The sequence below is a fragment of the Sorex araneus genome, chromosome 2, assembly GCF_027595985.1.
Source record: "Sorex araneus isolate mSorAra2 chromosome 2, mSorAra2.pri, whole genome shotgun sequence".
Classification (NCBI taxonomy): Eukaryota; Metazoa; Chordata; class Mammalia; order Eulipotyphla; family Soricidae; genus Sorex; species Sorex araneus.
Genome location: NC_073303.1, coordinates 128,957,003 through 128,973,805, shown reverse-complemented (window position 1 = coordinate 128,973,805; position 16,803 = coordinate 128,957,003). Strand labels below are relative to the sequence as shown.

The window sequence follows — 16,803 nt, the reverse complement described above, 5'->3', positions numbered from 1 at the left end:
GGCGTGAGGGGGTTTAGCAAGCTCCTCTCTGAAGCGTTAGCTCCACCCCAGTTGCGGCCTGGGAAAGGGCGTGTCGGCCCTCAGTACCCTCCGCTGCTCTTAACCTCTAGTTCTTCGCCCCCCGTTTCTAGTCAGGATCTCCTGACAGTGCAGGAGGGGCTGGGCGATAGCGCAGCAGGTAGGGCGCTGGCCTTAACGTGCCACAGATCCCGCTTCGATTCCTGGCCCCCTGTGTGGTTTGCTGGGCCCTGCAGGAGAGGAGTGAGCTTGGCGCTGCCAGGTGTGGCCACGAAACAGAACAGAACAGCCGAGGCCGGAGGGACGCTCACGTAGCCAGGCCCGGAGGCCCCACGGAACACCCGTTGGTTCAGTTTTCTGACAAAGATGCCAGACCGAGGGCCTGGTTCCGTTTCGAGCTTCTCTCAGCCAGGGGAGGAGATTTAATCACGTGTGTCAGGAAGGGTCAAGCCCGGTCTTCAGACCGATGATTTGAAACCACGGGCACGAGGACCCTTTCCACAGTGCACTCCCTCGCGTGTGTCGGGCCCGTGGGCCCTGCTGGAGCGTGCCCGCCGTGCCCGGCGCCCGGCTCTGCACGGGATACTCATGTCGCACTGTTAGCTGCAGCCACTTCATTGTGGAAGGAGAAGGTCTCCTTTGTTTTTATTTTTTTATTATTACTATTTTTTTTTTCCATTCTCCCCCTCCCCCCCAGGGCCGCCCCTCGGGAGATGCTTTTATCCAGATGAAGTCTGCCGACCGCGCCTTCCTCGCTGCCCAGAAGTGTCATAAAAAGACCATGAGGGACAGATATGTGGAAGTCTTTCAGTGTTCAGCTGAGGAGATGAACTTTGTGTTAATGGGGGGCACTTTAAACCGAAATGGCTTATCCCCGCCACCATGTAAGTTACCATGTAAGTCTCCCGGGGTCTCGCTGCTCTTCCTCGCTGTGTGCTGGTAGGTGCTTCCGCCGCTTCCCCAAAGCTGCTGGGCCCTGGGTCCTTCCGAGGCAGGGGCGGTGGTCCCGGAGGCTTTTCCTGGCCCCCAATCGGTTGTTTCTGATGATCACCTGAGACCTGGGTTGTGGACAGCCGTCCTTAGCGGCACGGCAGGGTCCCTCCTTTGAAATCACGGTCTTGCTTTCCCAGTGATGAGCTGCTGGTCCCCGAGGCTTGGCGTGTCCATATAAGCACTGACCTGGGGGCCACCCGCCCACCCGCCCCCTCCCCGACGCGCTGAAATGTGTCCAGAGCTGGCCAGACCTTTTTCTTCTCTCATTTTCTTACTCACTGTAACACGTAAAATCGTGTTTCTTTTATTTTTCTTCCCCCTCCCCCCAAAGAAGCATGACTGGACATCACGTGTCACGGCTCATGATTTGAGCTCGGTGTTGCCCTTTTGGAAAGGCCGGTCTTAACGCTCTTGCTCTCCGGGATGCCTGGACCGAGCTAAGAAGCTAAAGACTAAAACGTCGCCGCCAAAATTTCACTATGTCACAGGATCAGTGCTTAATTGCCAGCCATGCTCTTGCTCGATGCCAGCTGGGGGCGAGGGCTAAGCCCTGGGGGGTCTCCAGAAAAGCCCCGGGTAAGGCCTAAGCACCCGTGGGCTTCTGAGGCCCACCCTGGCGGCACCTGCTGCCCTGGTCCTGGGAGGAGGCTGCTGGGTGCCCCGGGTCCCATCCAGACTCAGGTTACGGGCTTTGTGGGTGCCATCCCGCCTCAGAAGACAGCTCCGCCCCCTCGGGGACAGCTGTCGAGGGTCATGGGAGTGGGGCTTATCCTTCTCCCCTTGGAGACCTTCAACGCTCACCCTCCACTTACCTGCCGCTTGCTCTGGTGAATGTCTCAGACTGGTGGGTCATGCGCCCCAGGTTTCTGAAACTGGGCTTAAGTGGGTATCGTCAAAGGACCGGTCCTTAAACCCTTGAGGAAAGGCTACTAGGTGACCACCGGTCTAGATGCCTTCCCCGTTCCCGACTTCCCAAAAAATGTAAACGGAAGTGTTAGTGGAAGACTCGGTTTCTTTTTTAAAAACAGCACTGCAAGTTATCCTAGGTAGTTGGTATCTATTCTGCGGGACTTTTTCTCTCCCAACTCAGTTGTGGCAATCACCTGTTTCTGTAGCAACCAGAAGCTTAAAGGTATCCCTGTATGTTTTTTTTTTTTGAGGGATGCTCAGGAATCAGTCCTGACTCTGATTAGAAATTACTCTGGTGGTGCTCAGGGACCGTACGGGATGCCGAGATCAGCTGCGTGCAAACACCGTACCCACTGCTGTACTATCTCTCCAGCCCCGAAATCCATCTACTTCTTAAAATCGGATTTCAAGAAGGAAAGGACAAAACTGTAGTGGGGGCTGTTCCCCCCCCCACCTAGGAGTTTGTTCTTGGGAACTGGACAGAGGCAAGCTGCTGACCGTCACGTCGACAGCTCAGGCTGGGCACCGTACAGGATGGCGCGTTTCTAGTGAGCACAGGTGCCGGTGCCGTGGCTCGCCCTCCTGCTGGCCAGGGATTCTTCAAGGCCAGGAATCTCCGTGGAGTGTGAAGGGGCCAGAGCAGTAGTACAGCTGGACGGGCATTTGCCTTGCATACGGCTAGCCCAGTTTCCGTCCCGGCACCTTCTCTGGTCTCCTGAGCACAGAGCCAGGAGTAAATCCTGAGCCAGTACTGAGTGTGGTGCAGAAAGAAAAAAAAAGAGCGCTAGAAAAGACAGCATTTCGTTTGAAGTTACACGGACCTATAGCCACATCTTTTTCTCTTCAAAGACTTAGAGCCAGTCTTCCAGGAGTGGATTTGAAAAAATAAATAAAAATTCCCTGTTGGCAGGTGGGCTGTGAGGCCTCGGGGGTCTCATTCGATGCTGGAGTGAAACCGCTTCCTGAACTTGGGGGCAGGGGGCTTCGGCAAGCACGTGGGTGGGGGGGTGTCTCCCGGGGAGGGGAGGGACCCGGTCTGCAGGATGAGCCTGTGCAGGAAGGGTGGGCTGGCCCCTCCAGCATGTTCTCTGTCTGTCCCTGTAGGCCTGTCTCCTCCGTCCTACACGTTCCCAGCCCCCGCGGCCGTCATCCCCACGGAGGCCACTCTCTACCAGCCGTCCGTGCTGCTGAACCCACGGGCACTGCAGCCTGCCTACTACCCCGCGGGCGCCCAGCTGTTCATGAACTACACCGCCTACTACCCCAGGTGAGAGCCAAGGCCCCCGCTTCCCCTCCCGTCCTGTCCTGGGAAACGAGTGTCTTCAGTACTTTTGTTTCCCCCTCAGCCGTCTGCTCGTGGCCTGGTCGCCCCAGCGTGCCGGGAGCAGACGCTTCCTTCTTCCCTTCTCTGGTCTGGGGCTGCCACCTGGCCCGAGAGGGCAGGGCTGTGAGGGCCTCCGCCTCCGGCGTCCCTGCAGGGAAGAGCACTTTGCCGGGCGTGGGCCTGATGGGGAGCAGCCCAGCTGTGCCACAGGGGCGAGCCCAGGCCCTGGCATGCCAGGCCTGCACTTACGCCCCTTGGCACTTAAGCTCCTTGCCCCCTCTGGCTCTTTTGTGTTACGTTTTGTGGCCATTCCTGGCAGTGCTCAGGGCTGACTCCTGGCTCTGTGCTTCCCACATGATTTTACTTCACCAGAGAAAAAAAATTAGGGGTAAAAGAATAGTGCCCGAGGGGCTGGAGCGACAGCACCAGCAGGAGTGGTCCCCGCGTGCAGAGCCAGGAGTCAGCGCTGGGCACTGCTGCGTGTGGCCCTGACAGACGGAGGAGAAGAGCGCCAGGGAGGGAGTACAGCAGGGGAAGCACCCGTGCCTCTGCCCCTCTGATCTGGGCTCCACCCCGCACATCTGGTCCAACCCACACGCCCTGCCAGGAGTGCCCCCTGAGCACAGAGCCAGGAGTGCCCCTGAGCACTGCCGGGTTGGCTGCATGCAAGGCAGGTGCCCCCTGCTGTGCTGTCTCCAGTCCCAGTTACCTTTGTTTTCGTTGTCTGTGTAACTGTTCATCTTCTCTCTGTCCGATTCTTTTTTTTTTTTTTCTCTCTTTAGCTTTTTGGGTCACACCCGGTGATGCTCAGGGGTTACTCCTGGCTTTGCACTTAGGAATTACCCCTGGCGGTGCTCAGGGAGCCATATGGGATGCTGGGAATCGAACCTGGGTTGGTCGCATGCAAGGCAAATGCCCTACTCGCTGTGCTATCTCTCCAGCCCCTGTCCTATTCATTTTTTATTTATAAATTCTTTTGCTGTTTGTTTTTATACTACCTGTGAAATCCTAAATCTTGGAATTAAGATGGATAAGGAAATTTTTTTTTCCCCTTTTTTTTGGTGGTGGTTGTCTTGGGGCCATACCTGGCCGTGTTCCAGGATCACCCCTGGTTCTGAGCTCAGGAATTATTCCTGGTGGTGTTCAGTGGGGACCATATGAGATGCCGGAGATCAAACCTGGGTCGGCTGTGTACAAGGCAAGCACCCTTCCTGCTGTACTGTCACACCAGTCTAGGAACATTTTTATTTATTTGACTTTTTGGGTCACACCCAGAAATGCTCAGGGGTTACTCCCATCTCTGCACTCAGGAGTTACTCCTGGCAGTGCTCGGAGGATCCAGTGGGATGCCGGGGATCGAACCCGGTTTGGCCACGTGCAAGGCAAGCTCCTTACCTGCTCTACTATATATAAAATGTTTCCTGAATAGTATAGTTTCACTTAATTTCACTTAAGAGAAATATGCGGGGAGGGGAGATGTTCAGAGAGGCTACGGGCTTCTTGGGGGGAGAGCCAAGTAGGACATTCTGGGCCTCGTGCCCCGTTAGGTGGATACACAGAATATCTGCCGTCTGTCCCTCTGGGGTGAGCAGCCTCCTGATGGCAGAAAGGGAAGGTGGGCTTGTAGGTCTGTGGAGCGATGCATGACTGTGTGCTCACCTGAAGTCCCAGGCAGCTTTCACCTGGCACCTTGCCTTGGTTGGGCTTTGGAGGTTACCAGACAGATTCATTTCCTGAAGATGTTTTGGCCGAGGGCAGCGGCCCCAGGACGGGCCCACGGAGCCAGCTTTCACCCCGTGTGCAAAGCCTGGGAAAGCGATAGAAACGTGCCACGGTCCTCACTCAGCGCCTGGCCGGAGTTTGCCGGGAGCTGGCGTGGTCTTGGTGTGGCCGGCGGAGAGCCCTGAGCCAGACGGCCGGACGGGTCGGGGCAGTTCTGCAGGTTTGGAGACGCGCCGGCTGGTGGCGCGTGAGCCTAGGGGAGTCAGTTCCTGGGTGTCTGTGATCAGGAGGGCGTGTGGCCGGACGCTCTGTCCGGGTTCCACGTCCCCCTGCACGTTCAGTCTCCAGACGAACGTGTATCTCTGTGCTGACAGGCGTCTCCAGGTGGGGCTCACGTGCCAGCAGCGCTGAAGGGCACAGCTTTAAAAATTAGTCAAGGATGACTCCCCAGCTCCCGGGGGCCGTGTGTGTGTCTGTGTCTGTGTGTCCTGGTGGTGCTCAGAGCTTACTCCTGGCTCTCCGCCCAGGGCTGGGGGACTGGATGGGGTGCGGGGAAGTGAACCTGGGCCGCCTGCGTGCAAGGCCGGCAGGCTCCCCGCCATGCTTGCAGCGCCCTGTTTACAGATGACGTGCTGGGGCTCGCAGTGCATGCGCTGGGCGGGCGGGTGTGAATTTGCCTGGTCTCTGGTATGTGACGCTGTGTGGTGTGTGGGACCGTGGCAGGGGAAGGCTCTGTCCCTCCAACTTAGCTCCCAGGGATCTCGGGAGAAAGCCCCCTGCCATTGTGGGTCTCCTTGTTCTTCTGGTGTCAGATTACAGTATGTTTGCCTTGCACACCGCCTACTCGATTCAATCCACAGTCCACGTACTCCTTTCGATCCAAACCCCACCCCCCACCCCGGGCAATCACAGAGCACAGAGCCAGGAGTGAGTCCTGAGCACAGCTGCACAGCAAGGAACACCCCGGGTGTGGTCCAAAAACAAAAGCCAAAAGAGAGGGAGGGGAGGAGCTTGGGGGGGAGGGGGACGAGGGCGAGAGCTGAAATCCGCAGGTATGGGGTGTGGTCATTCAGCCACATCAGATGTGAGTCACAGGTGCGGCCAGCTCGGTGTGCTGGGGTAAAGGATGCTTCCCCGCCGTCTCGACACCACTCCTGGCTCCGAAGGAAGGGGGAAACTAGTTCTCTGGGCAGGTGGAGGTCGCGGCGTGTGCTCCATCCACACCCCGGCCTGGGCACCGTTTCCCCCTCCCTGCGCTGGTGACGGTTTGTAGTTCCTGTCTCCTGCCCTCGTCCGACTGGAGTCACGCTCCGCCATCCATGACTCTGCTCCACACTGGCTTCAGTGCTCTGCTGGACCCGTCAATTCCTCATGTGGCCGCGGGTCCCTTGGGTGTCGGTGGCTCTGGGTCCATGCTCCTGCTGCCAGGCATCCCTCATGCGACACCTTATCCCTGCTGGGCTGGGCGAGCGGCGCTTGGTGGCCGGGGTGTGTCCAGGCTGGCTTTTCTGCCCTCCATCCTCCTGCACGAGCCTCAGAGACTGTCGGGTCTGCTTGGGGGGCATCGGGAGGGGAGTGGCTGTGTTTGCCATGGCCGGCACCCTGCGCTCCCGCGCCCTCTCGTTCCGCAGGGCCACGGGGCCTTTCCTGTCCAGGGACGCTGGCCGCGCGAGGGACCTCACCGTTTTCCACTGTTTTTCCCGTTTTTCACTGTGCTTTCTCTCCCTGCAGCCCCCCAGGCTCGCCCACTAGTCTTGGCTACTTCCCTGCAGCTGCCCTGAGCGGCGCCCCCCCGCCGCCTGGCGCCCTGCTCAGGATGCAGGGCCTGGCCTGCAGTACTGGAGTTAAGGAAATTCTTAACTTCTTCCAAGGTTACCAGGTCAGTAGCTCCCAGGAGAAAACGCCCGGCGCTCTGGGGTGGCCCCAGCGGACTGTCCTGAAGCATGCGGCGGGGCGTCCTTCCCTTTGTGCTGTGGGCCTGGGCGCTGGCGGCAGGGCCAGCTTGGACCGCATCCCTGAACCGGACTCGGGCTTCTTCTGCATTGCTGTGGCGCAGTGTCGGCTGTTGGTGCTTTTGGCAGGAGGGGTGGTTCTTGCGGGTTGGGTCACCTGAGCTTCTTAGTAGCACACGCTCACAGGGGCTTCTGAGCTGGAGTGGCGCGGGGTCTGAAGCCTTTCCCCCGAGCCAGACGCTCCTGTCATTTGCGTTAGTATCTGTGTGATTGTTCGGGCAACACAGCCATAGTCCATCGACTCCTGGTTTGGGCGTTCAGAGTTCTTGTACCATTATTTTCTCTACCTGGCTCTGCTCAGAGGTCACGCCTGGCAGTGCTTGGGGTCGTTTGTAGTGCCAGGATTGAACTGTTGTTGCTGCCCAGGTCAGAGTCTTGAAAGGAAAGTGGGGTGAGATGGGGTTAAATGTCCTTTAAAAAAAATTGGAAGAGGGGCTGGTGTCATACGGCACGGTGAGTCGACTGCCCAAGGCTGACGGGGTTCGATGCCTGGCATCCCAGATGTCCCCTGAGCACAGCCAGGAATGATTCCTGAGTTCAGAGCCAGGAGTAACCCCTGAGCATCACCGAGTGGGTGACCCAAAAATTAAAAGAAATTCAGGGCCCAAGAGAGTGAAGGAAGGGCAGGCGCTTGCCTTGCATGTGGCCACCAGGGGTCACTCCTGAGCACAGAGCCAGGAACAGCCCCTGACTCTGAGGGCGTGGTCCAGGCAGCCCTACCTACAGACAGGGGTTCGAGGCCTCTGCCCAACATGCAGACCCCAAGGGTGCCTCAGTGAGATTTCAGATGGTCACTCCCTAAAATTGGGGGCCCCACTGAGTCCGTGGAGAAACGGCTGTGAATCCCGGCTGTCTTGTCCGTCTTTCCTGCCCTTCCCTGTGTATGTTTGGGTTTCTGACTCGGCTCAAGAACGAGATGCCCTTGGCTGGGGACGGGGCACAGCACGACGTCCCTGTCTCTGAGCCCCGGTGGGTTGTTGGGGATCAAACCCAGGTCAGCCCCGTGCACAGCAAGTGTCCTCCCTGCCGTGTAGTCACTCCGTGCCCCTAAGTGGAGTTCCCCCTCCCCTCCCAGACTCGCCCCAGTTGTTCACTGCTTGGGAGCCCAGACCACCAGTAGCCCCAGAAAGAAGGGGCTGCAGGGAGAGGGAAGTATGGTGGGTGAGATGCTTGCCTTGCACACAGCCAGCCTGCTGTGGCCCCAAGAACCCAGAGCCATCCCTGAGTACTGGGCACCACTGGGAGAGGCTCCAAACAGAGGGAGAGTACAGTATGTCCAGTGCTGGCCTGGGTTTCATCCCTGGCACCCCACACCGCCTCCTAAGCCCCACCAGGAGCTTAAGCCCTGAGCGTTGCTGTGTGTGACCCCCAAATCACACACACACAAAAAGAAACGAAAGAAACCACCTTGCGCCTGCCGCCTTTGCTGGGTGCCAGCGTTAGGCTGCACTGCCTTTCCTGGGGCTGAGCTTTGCTGGAGCTGGGGGCAGCAGGTGGAGGCTCCGTGGCCATCTCAGGGGACCAGGTCACTGCCCCTGGGGCCTCTGCAGGGCCCGTGGAGAAGTGAGAGCGAGCGCTAGTCTAGTGTGCTCCAGTGTGTGTCACATCGGGGCTTGGAAGGCTTCGTGGCCAATTATTTTGTTAAAAATATAATGACACTTGGGGCTGGAGTGATAGCATAGCGAGTAGGGCGTTTGCCTTGCACGCGGCCGACCCGGGTTCAAATCACAACGTCCCATGTGGTCCCCTGAGAACCACCAGGATTAATTCCTGAGTGCAGAGCCAGGAGTAACCCCTGTGCATCGCCAGGTGTGACCCAAAAACCAAAATTATATATATATAATTTTAGAGTGCAGAGCCAGGAGTAACCCCTGAGCATCTCTGGCTATAGCACACCCCCCAAAAATTTTTTTTAAATAAAACTATTTTTTGTGCTTTTTTGATTCATTAGGAGAAAATCTTTTTGAGTATTGTGGGTTTTTTCTTCGCTGGTTTATCGACTCTAGAAAGGACCAGTAGAGCGTCAGGTTTTAGCAGGCAGCAAAATTCATTTCTCTTTTGATAAGTCCACTTCGGTGTTTCCCCGGGGGAATGAAGTTGCTGGGGGCCGAGCCATGGTACAGCAGGGAGGGCACTTGCCTTGCACACGGTCACTCCAGCATGTGGTCATCCAAACCCGTCAGGAGTGATCCCTGAGCACAGAGCCAGGAACATGCCCTGAGCATTGATTGGTGGAGCCAAAAAAATCTGAGATTAAGGAAAATAGTTTTGTTGTGAAGGCTCTGGCGGGCTTTCATTACTGTTGATTCTCCCTCAAGCACTGCCTTGTATTGGAGGTCGCTGGTAGGTTTATGGCTACATTGACATCAACTTAACATTTGTCTCTAGTAGCTTGACTTCCGTGTAGCTTCTCAGGAATTTCAAGATTGGAAGAGTTGGCCGGAGCAATAGCACAGCGGGGAAGGTATTTACTTTGCACGCAGCCAGCCTGGGTTTGATCCCCGGCATCCCATATGGCCTTCTGAGTACTGCCAGGACTGATTCCAGAGTGCAGAGCCAGGAGTAACCCTGAGCACTGGGGTGGCCCAAAAACCAGAAAAAAAGAAACGGACATTATGCAAAACAAGTTTTCTTGTTTTATCTGCAAGTGTCAGGCCTGTATTGATTGGGACTGTGAATTCCGCTTACAAAGGAGGCGCAGTTATACAATTCAAAGTTCAGGTTTCGGGCGACCACCATTCAGAACATTCCAGAGCTAACCTCATGTTCTATCACTTTTATGTAAGACACTTGTCTGTCTTACTGTCTTAAAGAATTCATGCCTTGTATTTTTTTTTTTTTTTTTTTTTTTGCTTTTTGGGTCACACCCAGCGATGCACAGGGGTCACTCCTGGCTCATGCACTCAAGAATCACCCCTGGCGGTGCTCAGGGGACCATATGGGATGCTGGGATTCGAACCCGTGTCGGCCGCGTGCAAGGCAAACGCCCTACCCACTGTGCTATCGCTCCAGCCCCCGATGCCTTATATTTTTGTTGCTGTTGTTCTTGTTAGGTTTGGGTCATTTCTCTCCTTCATCCCCCAGTTTCGGGGCCATCACCAGTGGTGTTCAGGGCTTACTCTTGACAGTGCTTTGGAGACCATGTGGGATGTCGGGAGTTGAACCCGGGTTGGCAATATGCAAGGCAATCGCCCCACCCACTGTGCTGTCGCTCAGAGACCGGGAGACAGTGCCCAGGGCTCGTGTGCATGCAGAGTTCTGGTGGGGTTCACGGCACCCTGTGCTCCCCTGAGTAGCTGGGGCGTAACCCCGAGTAATCTCCAAACACCATCGGGAATGGCCCAGACACGCACACGCACAACACACACAAACCTCCCCTGGGTGTGATCCTGAGTTCAGGAGAGTCTCTCATTGATTTCTGGCTGTGTCTGGTTTATGATTACTTTGACACGACAATAGAAGCCAGCCTGTGGCAGTCGCCGAGGAAATGCAGTCTCCCTGGGGCTTCCAGCAGTACTTTGAAAGTTTATCTGGAGAGCACTGGGAAGGTGGTACAGCCTCGAGGTGGCAGTTGCCTTGCACACAGCCAGCCTGGGTTCGAGGCCAGGGGTGCCTGCCGTCCCATAGGTAGACATCTAGGTGCCATCTGTTGCTCATCGTGGGGTTGCTCATTGTGTAGTCCGCTGTTCTCTTGGCGCCGGTCCCTCTCCGCGGCAGCTCTGGCTTCATTTCCCCGGACTTTTATTTCGGGGGAGGTATGCAAAGCCGGGACCAGCAGTGGGCGGCTTGAGAAGCTAGCACCTTCAGGGTACCCACGTGTGGCCATTCTGCCCTATGAGAAGTACAGGAGAGCGTGCTTTCAGGAACCGAGCGTTCGGGCGCTCTCTGGAAATGCTCTGGCGGGTGGACTGCATGAATGTGGGCCTGGTCGCCGGGCTCTGGGTCACCTGGACCCCGTGAAGCGGTTGTCCTTGCTCTGCCTACTGTGAGACCCTCTCTCGCATTAGGAACACTCTTGAGGCTGCTTTAGGTCCAAGGTATGTGAGTGTGGTGGCTCGCAGCAGTGGCCATGCTCAGATGGCTGCTGTCCAGTCGCACTGGGCTTCTCAGGGAAACTGCAGGCAGCAAAACCTGATGGGCTTGGTGGTGGCCACTGCGGTCTGGGACACCTTCGCGCTTTCCGCCCACGGGCAGAATTTCTGTGGTCTTCAAGTAAAGTGCCCAGCACCGGGCTCTGTCCCCTTGTCCTGACTGTCCATAGTGGGCCTTGTCCGTCTTTTGACCCTGTTTATTTTTTTTATTTTTTTTTTTTTTGCTTTTTGGGTCACACCTGGCGATGCACAGGGGTTACTCCTGGCTCTGCACTCAGGAATCACCCCTGGCCGTGCTCAGGGGACCATATGGGATGCTGGGATTCGAACCCGGGTCGGCCGCGTGCAAGGCAAACGCCCTACCCGCTGTGCTATCGCTCCAGCCCCTGACCCTGTTTATTTTAACTTGCATTTTAGTATGCAACCGAGGATGGACTTGTTCACGCAAATGACCAGGCCAGGACTGTCCCCAAAGAATGGGTTTGTATTTAAGGGCCCCAGCAGTTAGAGCAGCTCCACAGCAGAAGGTAAGGCTCTCCGCGTGCTCTGAGAACCAGCATCCGGGACTGAGTGTGGGTTGAAAGGCCATGTGGGGGGTTCCTTCGCCGCTTCCGGGTGACTTCCGCAGGTCCGAGTCCTGGAAGGGACAGGCCCCAGGATGTCACCCTTGGATTCTGTCTGGGCAGCTATCCAGGGCCCTGGGATGCTCTCGGGGGAGGGAAGGCCTTTACAGCGGAGGCACAAACCCAGAAGCCCACCGGTTCTTAGCGTCATCGTCACAGCTCAGTGTGATGCTTTACCTTCCCTGTGGGAAGACCCCAGCCCCACTACGCATAGTTCCCTGAGGCTCTGTCCACCAGTTGCGTCTGTCCCGGCCCTTAAACGCGCCTGGAGTCTGGTGTGTGGATCTGGCTTCGTGCACTCACCTGATTTGGTTCTTTTCTTTGGAGGCCACACCCAGCAATGCTCCGATACCCGTGGCTTTGTGCTCAGGAATCACTCCTGATGGTGCTCAGGGGACTATATGGGATGTTGCGGATAGAACCCAGGTCAGCTGCGTGCAAGGCTAACGCGCTGCCCGCTCTCCTGTCACTCTGGCCCAGATTTTGAAGCTTCCCTTATCGCCGCTGCCTCCCTCTTCCTGGCTGCGGCATGTTCCACTGAGCGCATCAGCCATGTTGGCTCTTTCCTCTGCCCCTGGACATCAGGTGGTTCCTGCCGCCTTCTTGGCCCGCAAGCAGGGCTGATGTAAATAGTCTCTGATGCAGGTGTTCGAGAGTCTGTCACTCTCCAATGTGGGTGTAACACTGCTGATACTTGGGGGGTGTTTCTAGTTGGGGATTTTTTTTTGTTGTTGTTGTTTCATGGCAGTGTGAGGTGGTACTGGGTTTGAACCTTAAGCCTCCTACATGCAGGACACTGGGCCACGTTCCGGGCCCCCATCAGCTCCGTCCTGTGGGCTCTGTCTGCGTGACACATAGTTGGGGGAGTGCAGGGCTGACCAGCGCCGCCTGCACTGCTGGACATGGCTCTGCCGCCTTGGCCAAGACCCGGCACCTAGGCTCGGACCCTGAGTGGCAGTAGGCGTCTTCCCACCCACTGCTTAGGCGCAAGCACGTGCTGTCGGCCTGATCCACTGCTTGGTCTTCTGCCGACCTCGGCCCACCCTGCAGGCAGCCTGTCCCCACAGCAGTGGCCTTTCTTAGGAAGCAAGTGCCATGGGCCAAAGGTGGCGCCAAGGGTCTGAGCAATGCTCTGTGAGCGCACGCCCAGGTCTGGTCAGTAGCATGACGAGCACTGAGCCAGCAGTAAAGCCCTCGGCACTGCTGAATGCAGAAACCAAGATGGGGGTGGCCAGAGAGAGGGTGCAGCAGGTAGAGCATTTCACTTACACACAGTAAGCCCAGGGCCCCGAGTACCACCAGGAGTAAGCCCTGAGCACAGTTGCTGTGGCCTGAGAGCACAAAAACACCAGCAGAGAGTAACGTAGTCGTGGCCTGGAGCGATAGCACAGCGGGGAGGGCCTTTGCCTGGCACGTGGCTGCTGTCCCCGGCATCCCATATGGTCCCCTGAGCACCTCCAGGAGTGATTCCTGAGTGCAGAGCCAGGAGTAATCCTGAGCATCGCCGGGTGTCACCCAAAAAGCAAAAGTGACATAGGCCGAGGACAGGCAGTGCCCATGGGGACTCGGTTCATTGCCCACCCCGCCTGGTCCCCAAGCCCTGAGGAATGACCAGTGGCACCTGAGCACATCCCAGTGCGCTGCATCCTCAGGTGACATCCCCAGGAGTGGCCTCCGAGCTGCTGAGAAGTCGCCTTGGAACAAGTGTAATCTCCAAGAAGGGTCATCCGGGGCTCCTAGGCACTTGGCTGCCACTTGGTTGACCCACTTCCCATCTCTGCTATGATTACGCAGAGCCCTCGGCCCCCATGAGGGCGACCCCTGAGCACTGCCTGCTGTGGCTGAAAAGCGCAGCATCGTGTTCCTGGAGATGAGAGGACCTCGTGGGGGCGCGAGGGGCCCTCCGCTCTCCTGAAGGCCACTGCGGACACTGCTCCTGTGCAGTCAGGCCCAGTGTGTGGTTCTTGTGTTTTGAGGGGTGTTGGGGCCTCCCCCAGGGTGCCCAGGGCTTTCTGCTCAGCGGTGAGCCCTGGAGTGCTCCAGGCCCTGGAACCTTTGTTCTCGCATCCAGAGGAAGTCGGATTGAGTCTTCGGATTCTGGCCGGGCAGCAGAATGGAGAGATGCTTACGCGGCGTGGCCAGAGCTTGGCTAGAGTTGTTTGGTTCCGTTTTTCTTTGCTTTGGGGGCTGTGCCCGGTGGTGGCCAGCCAGGGCCAGGGCTCCTGGTGCACCTCTCTTCCTGGTTCTTGTAGCTGTTGGCTTCTGTTTTGTTTTTGTTTTGAGTCCTGACAGGCTTGGCAGACCATATGGGATTCCAGGGATTGAACCCAGGTCTGCCATCGTATGGTCACTCCAGCCCCTCTCGTCCGTATTTTGTTTGAATGCAACCTTTGACGCTGCACACAGTTACGGCCACATCATCACACACAAGTCACATTTTAAAAATAAAATCCTGGGCTGGAGCTGTAGTGCAGCGGGCAATGCTTACCTTGCCACCCGGTTGACCCGGGTTCGGTCCCCAGGTGAACAGAGCCAGGAGTAAGCCCCGAACACAGCTGACCTAAAACCAAAGAAGAAAGAAATTGGGGGGCTGGAGAGAAAGTGCCAGAAGTAAGGTGTGTGCGCGGCCTGCGGCCCCAGGTTTGAACCCCCAGCTGGCCGATGAGCCTCCGCGCCTTCCAGCAAGGAGATCTGCACTGAGCCTTGTGCTGGGTCCAGTTCCATCTACTGAAGCACCGTCCCCTCCCTGGCCCTCTTTCATGCAGACCACCAGGGTAGCACCAACTCCGACCCCACAACACCTGCTCTTGCCCATGCTCTGCGAACCACAGGCCTGGGTTCCAGAGCCAGCACTGCCTGTTCTGCCGAGCATTGAGCACTGTGGCGCGTGGCCTGGAAACCTGAGAGACAGTCATTTCACCTGGGTCTCGGGAACGGAAGTCTGAACCGTTCGTGTTTCTCCTCCGCATGTGTCATTGGCATAGAGCCTGTGTGAAGCCTGGCCCCTTGCCTGCGTTGAGTTTTAATTCAGTTCCTCCATGGGGCGACCTCGGGGGCGAGACGCGGTGGAGGAGCCCTCTGACCAGATGGTGCTCAGCCGGCCCCGCCTCCGTGAGGCACTGCTGTGTGTCAGCCTCGGGGCTGGTGCGCAGGAGCGGGCAAACACCCGAGTCTCTGGACTCATTTATGCCCACCTCAGAGCTCTCGGTGCCAGGGTCTTTTGTTGGAAATGATTTTGACTTGTTTTTAGTTCTAGAATTCAATTCGAGATCAAGGTGTTGAAACTGATCAGAAGGATGCTGGGTTCATTGTACGGGGTGGATCTTGACTAGGAAGCGACTAGAATAGCAGAGTCCCGTAGGAGGTGAGGCCAAGCACTGGTCCCACGGGAGGCATGTGGCGGTGCCACTACACAGACCTTTCGCCTGCAGCCAGTAAATGCCTTTCAATCCTGTGAAGTTCTGATTTGAACATCCTGAAGGCTGTGGTACTTGCTTATTTATTTGGTTTTGGGGCCACACCTACTCCTGGCTCTGCTAAGGCATTACACCTGGCGGACTTAGAAGACCACGTGGGGTGCTGGGGATCGAACCCGGGTCAGCTGCATGCAAAGCCAGCACCCTTCCTGCTGTCCTTTCTCCGGGCCCTCTTGCAGTTCATCGGTGTGTGCCGTGTGTAGGTACGTGCATGTGGCAGATGTCAGCTCTTGATTGTTCTTTCTTGGTTTTGTTTTGTTTCAGTGTTTGAAAGAAGCTTGGTGGTCCTGAAGCCCGGCAGACGAAATACCCCTTCTAGCAAGTTGGGGTGGGGGGGTGTGTTACACTCAGGCTGCAGTATTTTCCGCAATCATGATTGGACACTGGGCCCGTGCCCTCTCCTAGGGTGGAGTGAAAATTTTGAGCCAGCGAAGCCAAATCTTGAGCACCAGCCGCGTGCCCGGCCCCTGGCACGGGCCTTTAGAATGTGAATTTGATGGGCATGCCTCCACTACTCCATTACTTCCGGGGATGACCCTGGCCTCCCTGGTGTCCCCTCTAAGTTGTAAGTCTCAGGAAAAAAAAAAACAAAACCAAAAAACACCAGCCCTGCATTCGCGCCTGCCGCTCCCACCAGGAACTCTGCTCACCACGGCTTCCTCCTTGCCACCCTCCTCTCCCGTCTGCCCGTCTTGATTGCACAGTCGTGCCTGCTTGCTGCCAGCCCAGGAATTCGAGAAAGAAGCCTCATTTAGAAGCTCACGACGGCTGAACCTCCACAGGGAAAAAAGCAAACACGACCCCAATCTCATCATCGTCATATCGTCGTCCTGGTGACTTAGCATCCAGGACCACTGCCTTACGGAATGTGGGGTACAGCGGGGGTGCGGTTACCAGGCAGACGCACCCCCCGGCAGATTCCCGTTATACAAAAAGAAAAAGAAACCAGGGGCCAAAACCAGAGTGATTTCCCATTTGAGTCGTGACAGAAGATTGGGACTTCGGAGGTATTGTTTTGCGTTGTATTTCCTCCATGAACGACGATTTTTTGACATGAGGAATCCCTTCGATGTGGACCTTCACCAATTCGAGACTCCAGTGTATTCAGCAAGCAATATGCTAACAGAAATGAACATTTGTATATATTCAGGTAGCCTTAATCCCTTTCTCTGATGCCTTACCCATCCATCACACAGAGACACTTGTGAAGGTGTAAGTGGTCGTTGGGCAGGATGCGCTGACGTGGCCCGTTGCCCGCGTTCATGCTCAGAAGTGCAATATTAGACACCAGCTCGTCCCGCTGCCCCGTGTCACGCCATAGAGGGGAGGGTGTCAGTGCACACGTTTCTTTACGTTCCGCATCGCCCGGGGCCTGGCTGTGGTGCCGTGCATGTCGCTGTGGCTCGTTTTACTCCTCCCTTTGCCTTGCTTTGCTTCACAGCCTGGACGGAGAGGCAAACGCTCCCTCCGCCGCCACACCAGGGGCCCTTCATCTGCAGCGGGAAAAGAACCATTCTCTGTAAAAAAATTAGTGAAAATTGGCACTTAAGATCTGAGACCAAGTTGTTGATACTTGATGCCTTAAGGTACTGCCTGCCAAGCTCTCGAGACTTGAAGCTAGGCAGCAATGCTACA

General features: G+C 56.7%; 1 protein-coding gene across 1 annotated transcript in view; it reads left to right on the top strand.

The window, feature by feature from the left end:
• The window catches only part of ESRP1 (epithelial splicing regulatory protein 1), a 44,949-nt gene extending 28,146 nt beyond the window's left edge, over nucleotides 1–16,803 (top strand). Inside the window, exons 12-16 of the mRNA XM_055127867.1 lie at nucleotides 716–902; nucleotides 3,025–3,187; nucleotides 6,698–6,845; nucleotides 11,487–11,596; nucleotides 15,433–16,803. Coding sequence (XP_054983842.1) covers nucleotides 716–902; nucleotides 3,025–3,187; nucleotides 6,698–6,845; nucleotides 11,487–11,561 — 573 coding nt within the window. The 3' untranslated portion in view covers nucleotides 11,562–11,596; nucleotides 15,433–16,803. The remainder of the gene's footprint in view (nucleotides 1–715; nucleotides 903–3,024; nucleotides 3,188–6,697; nucleotides 6,846–11,486; nucleotides 11,597–15,432) is intronic.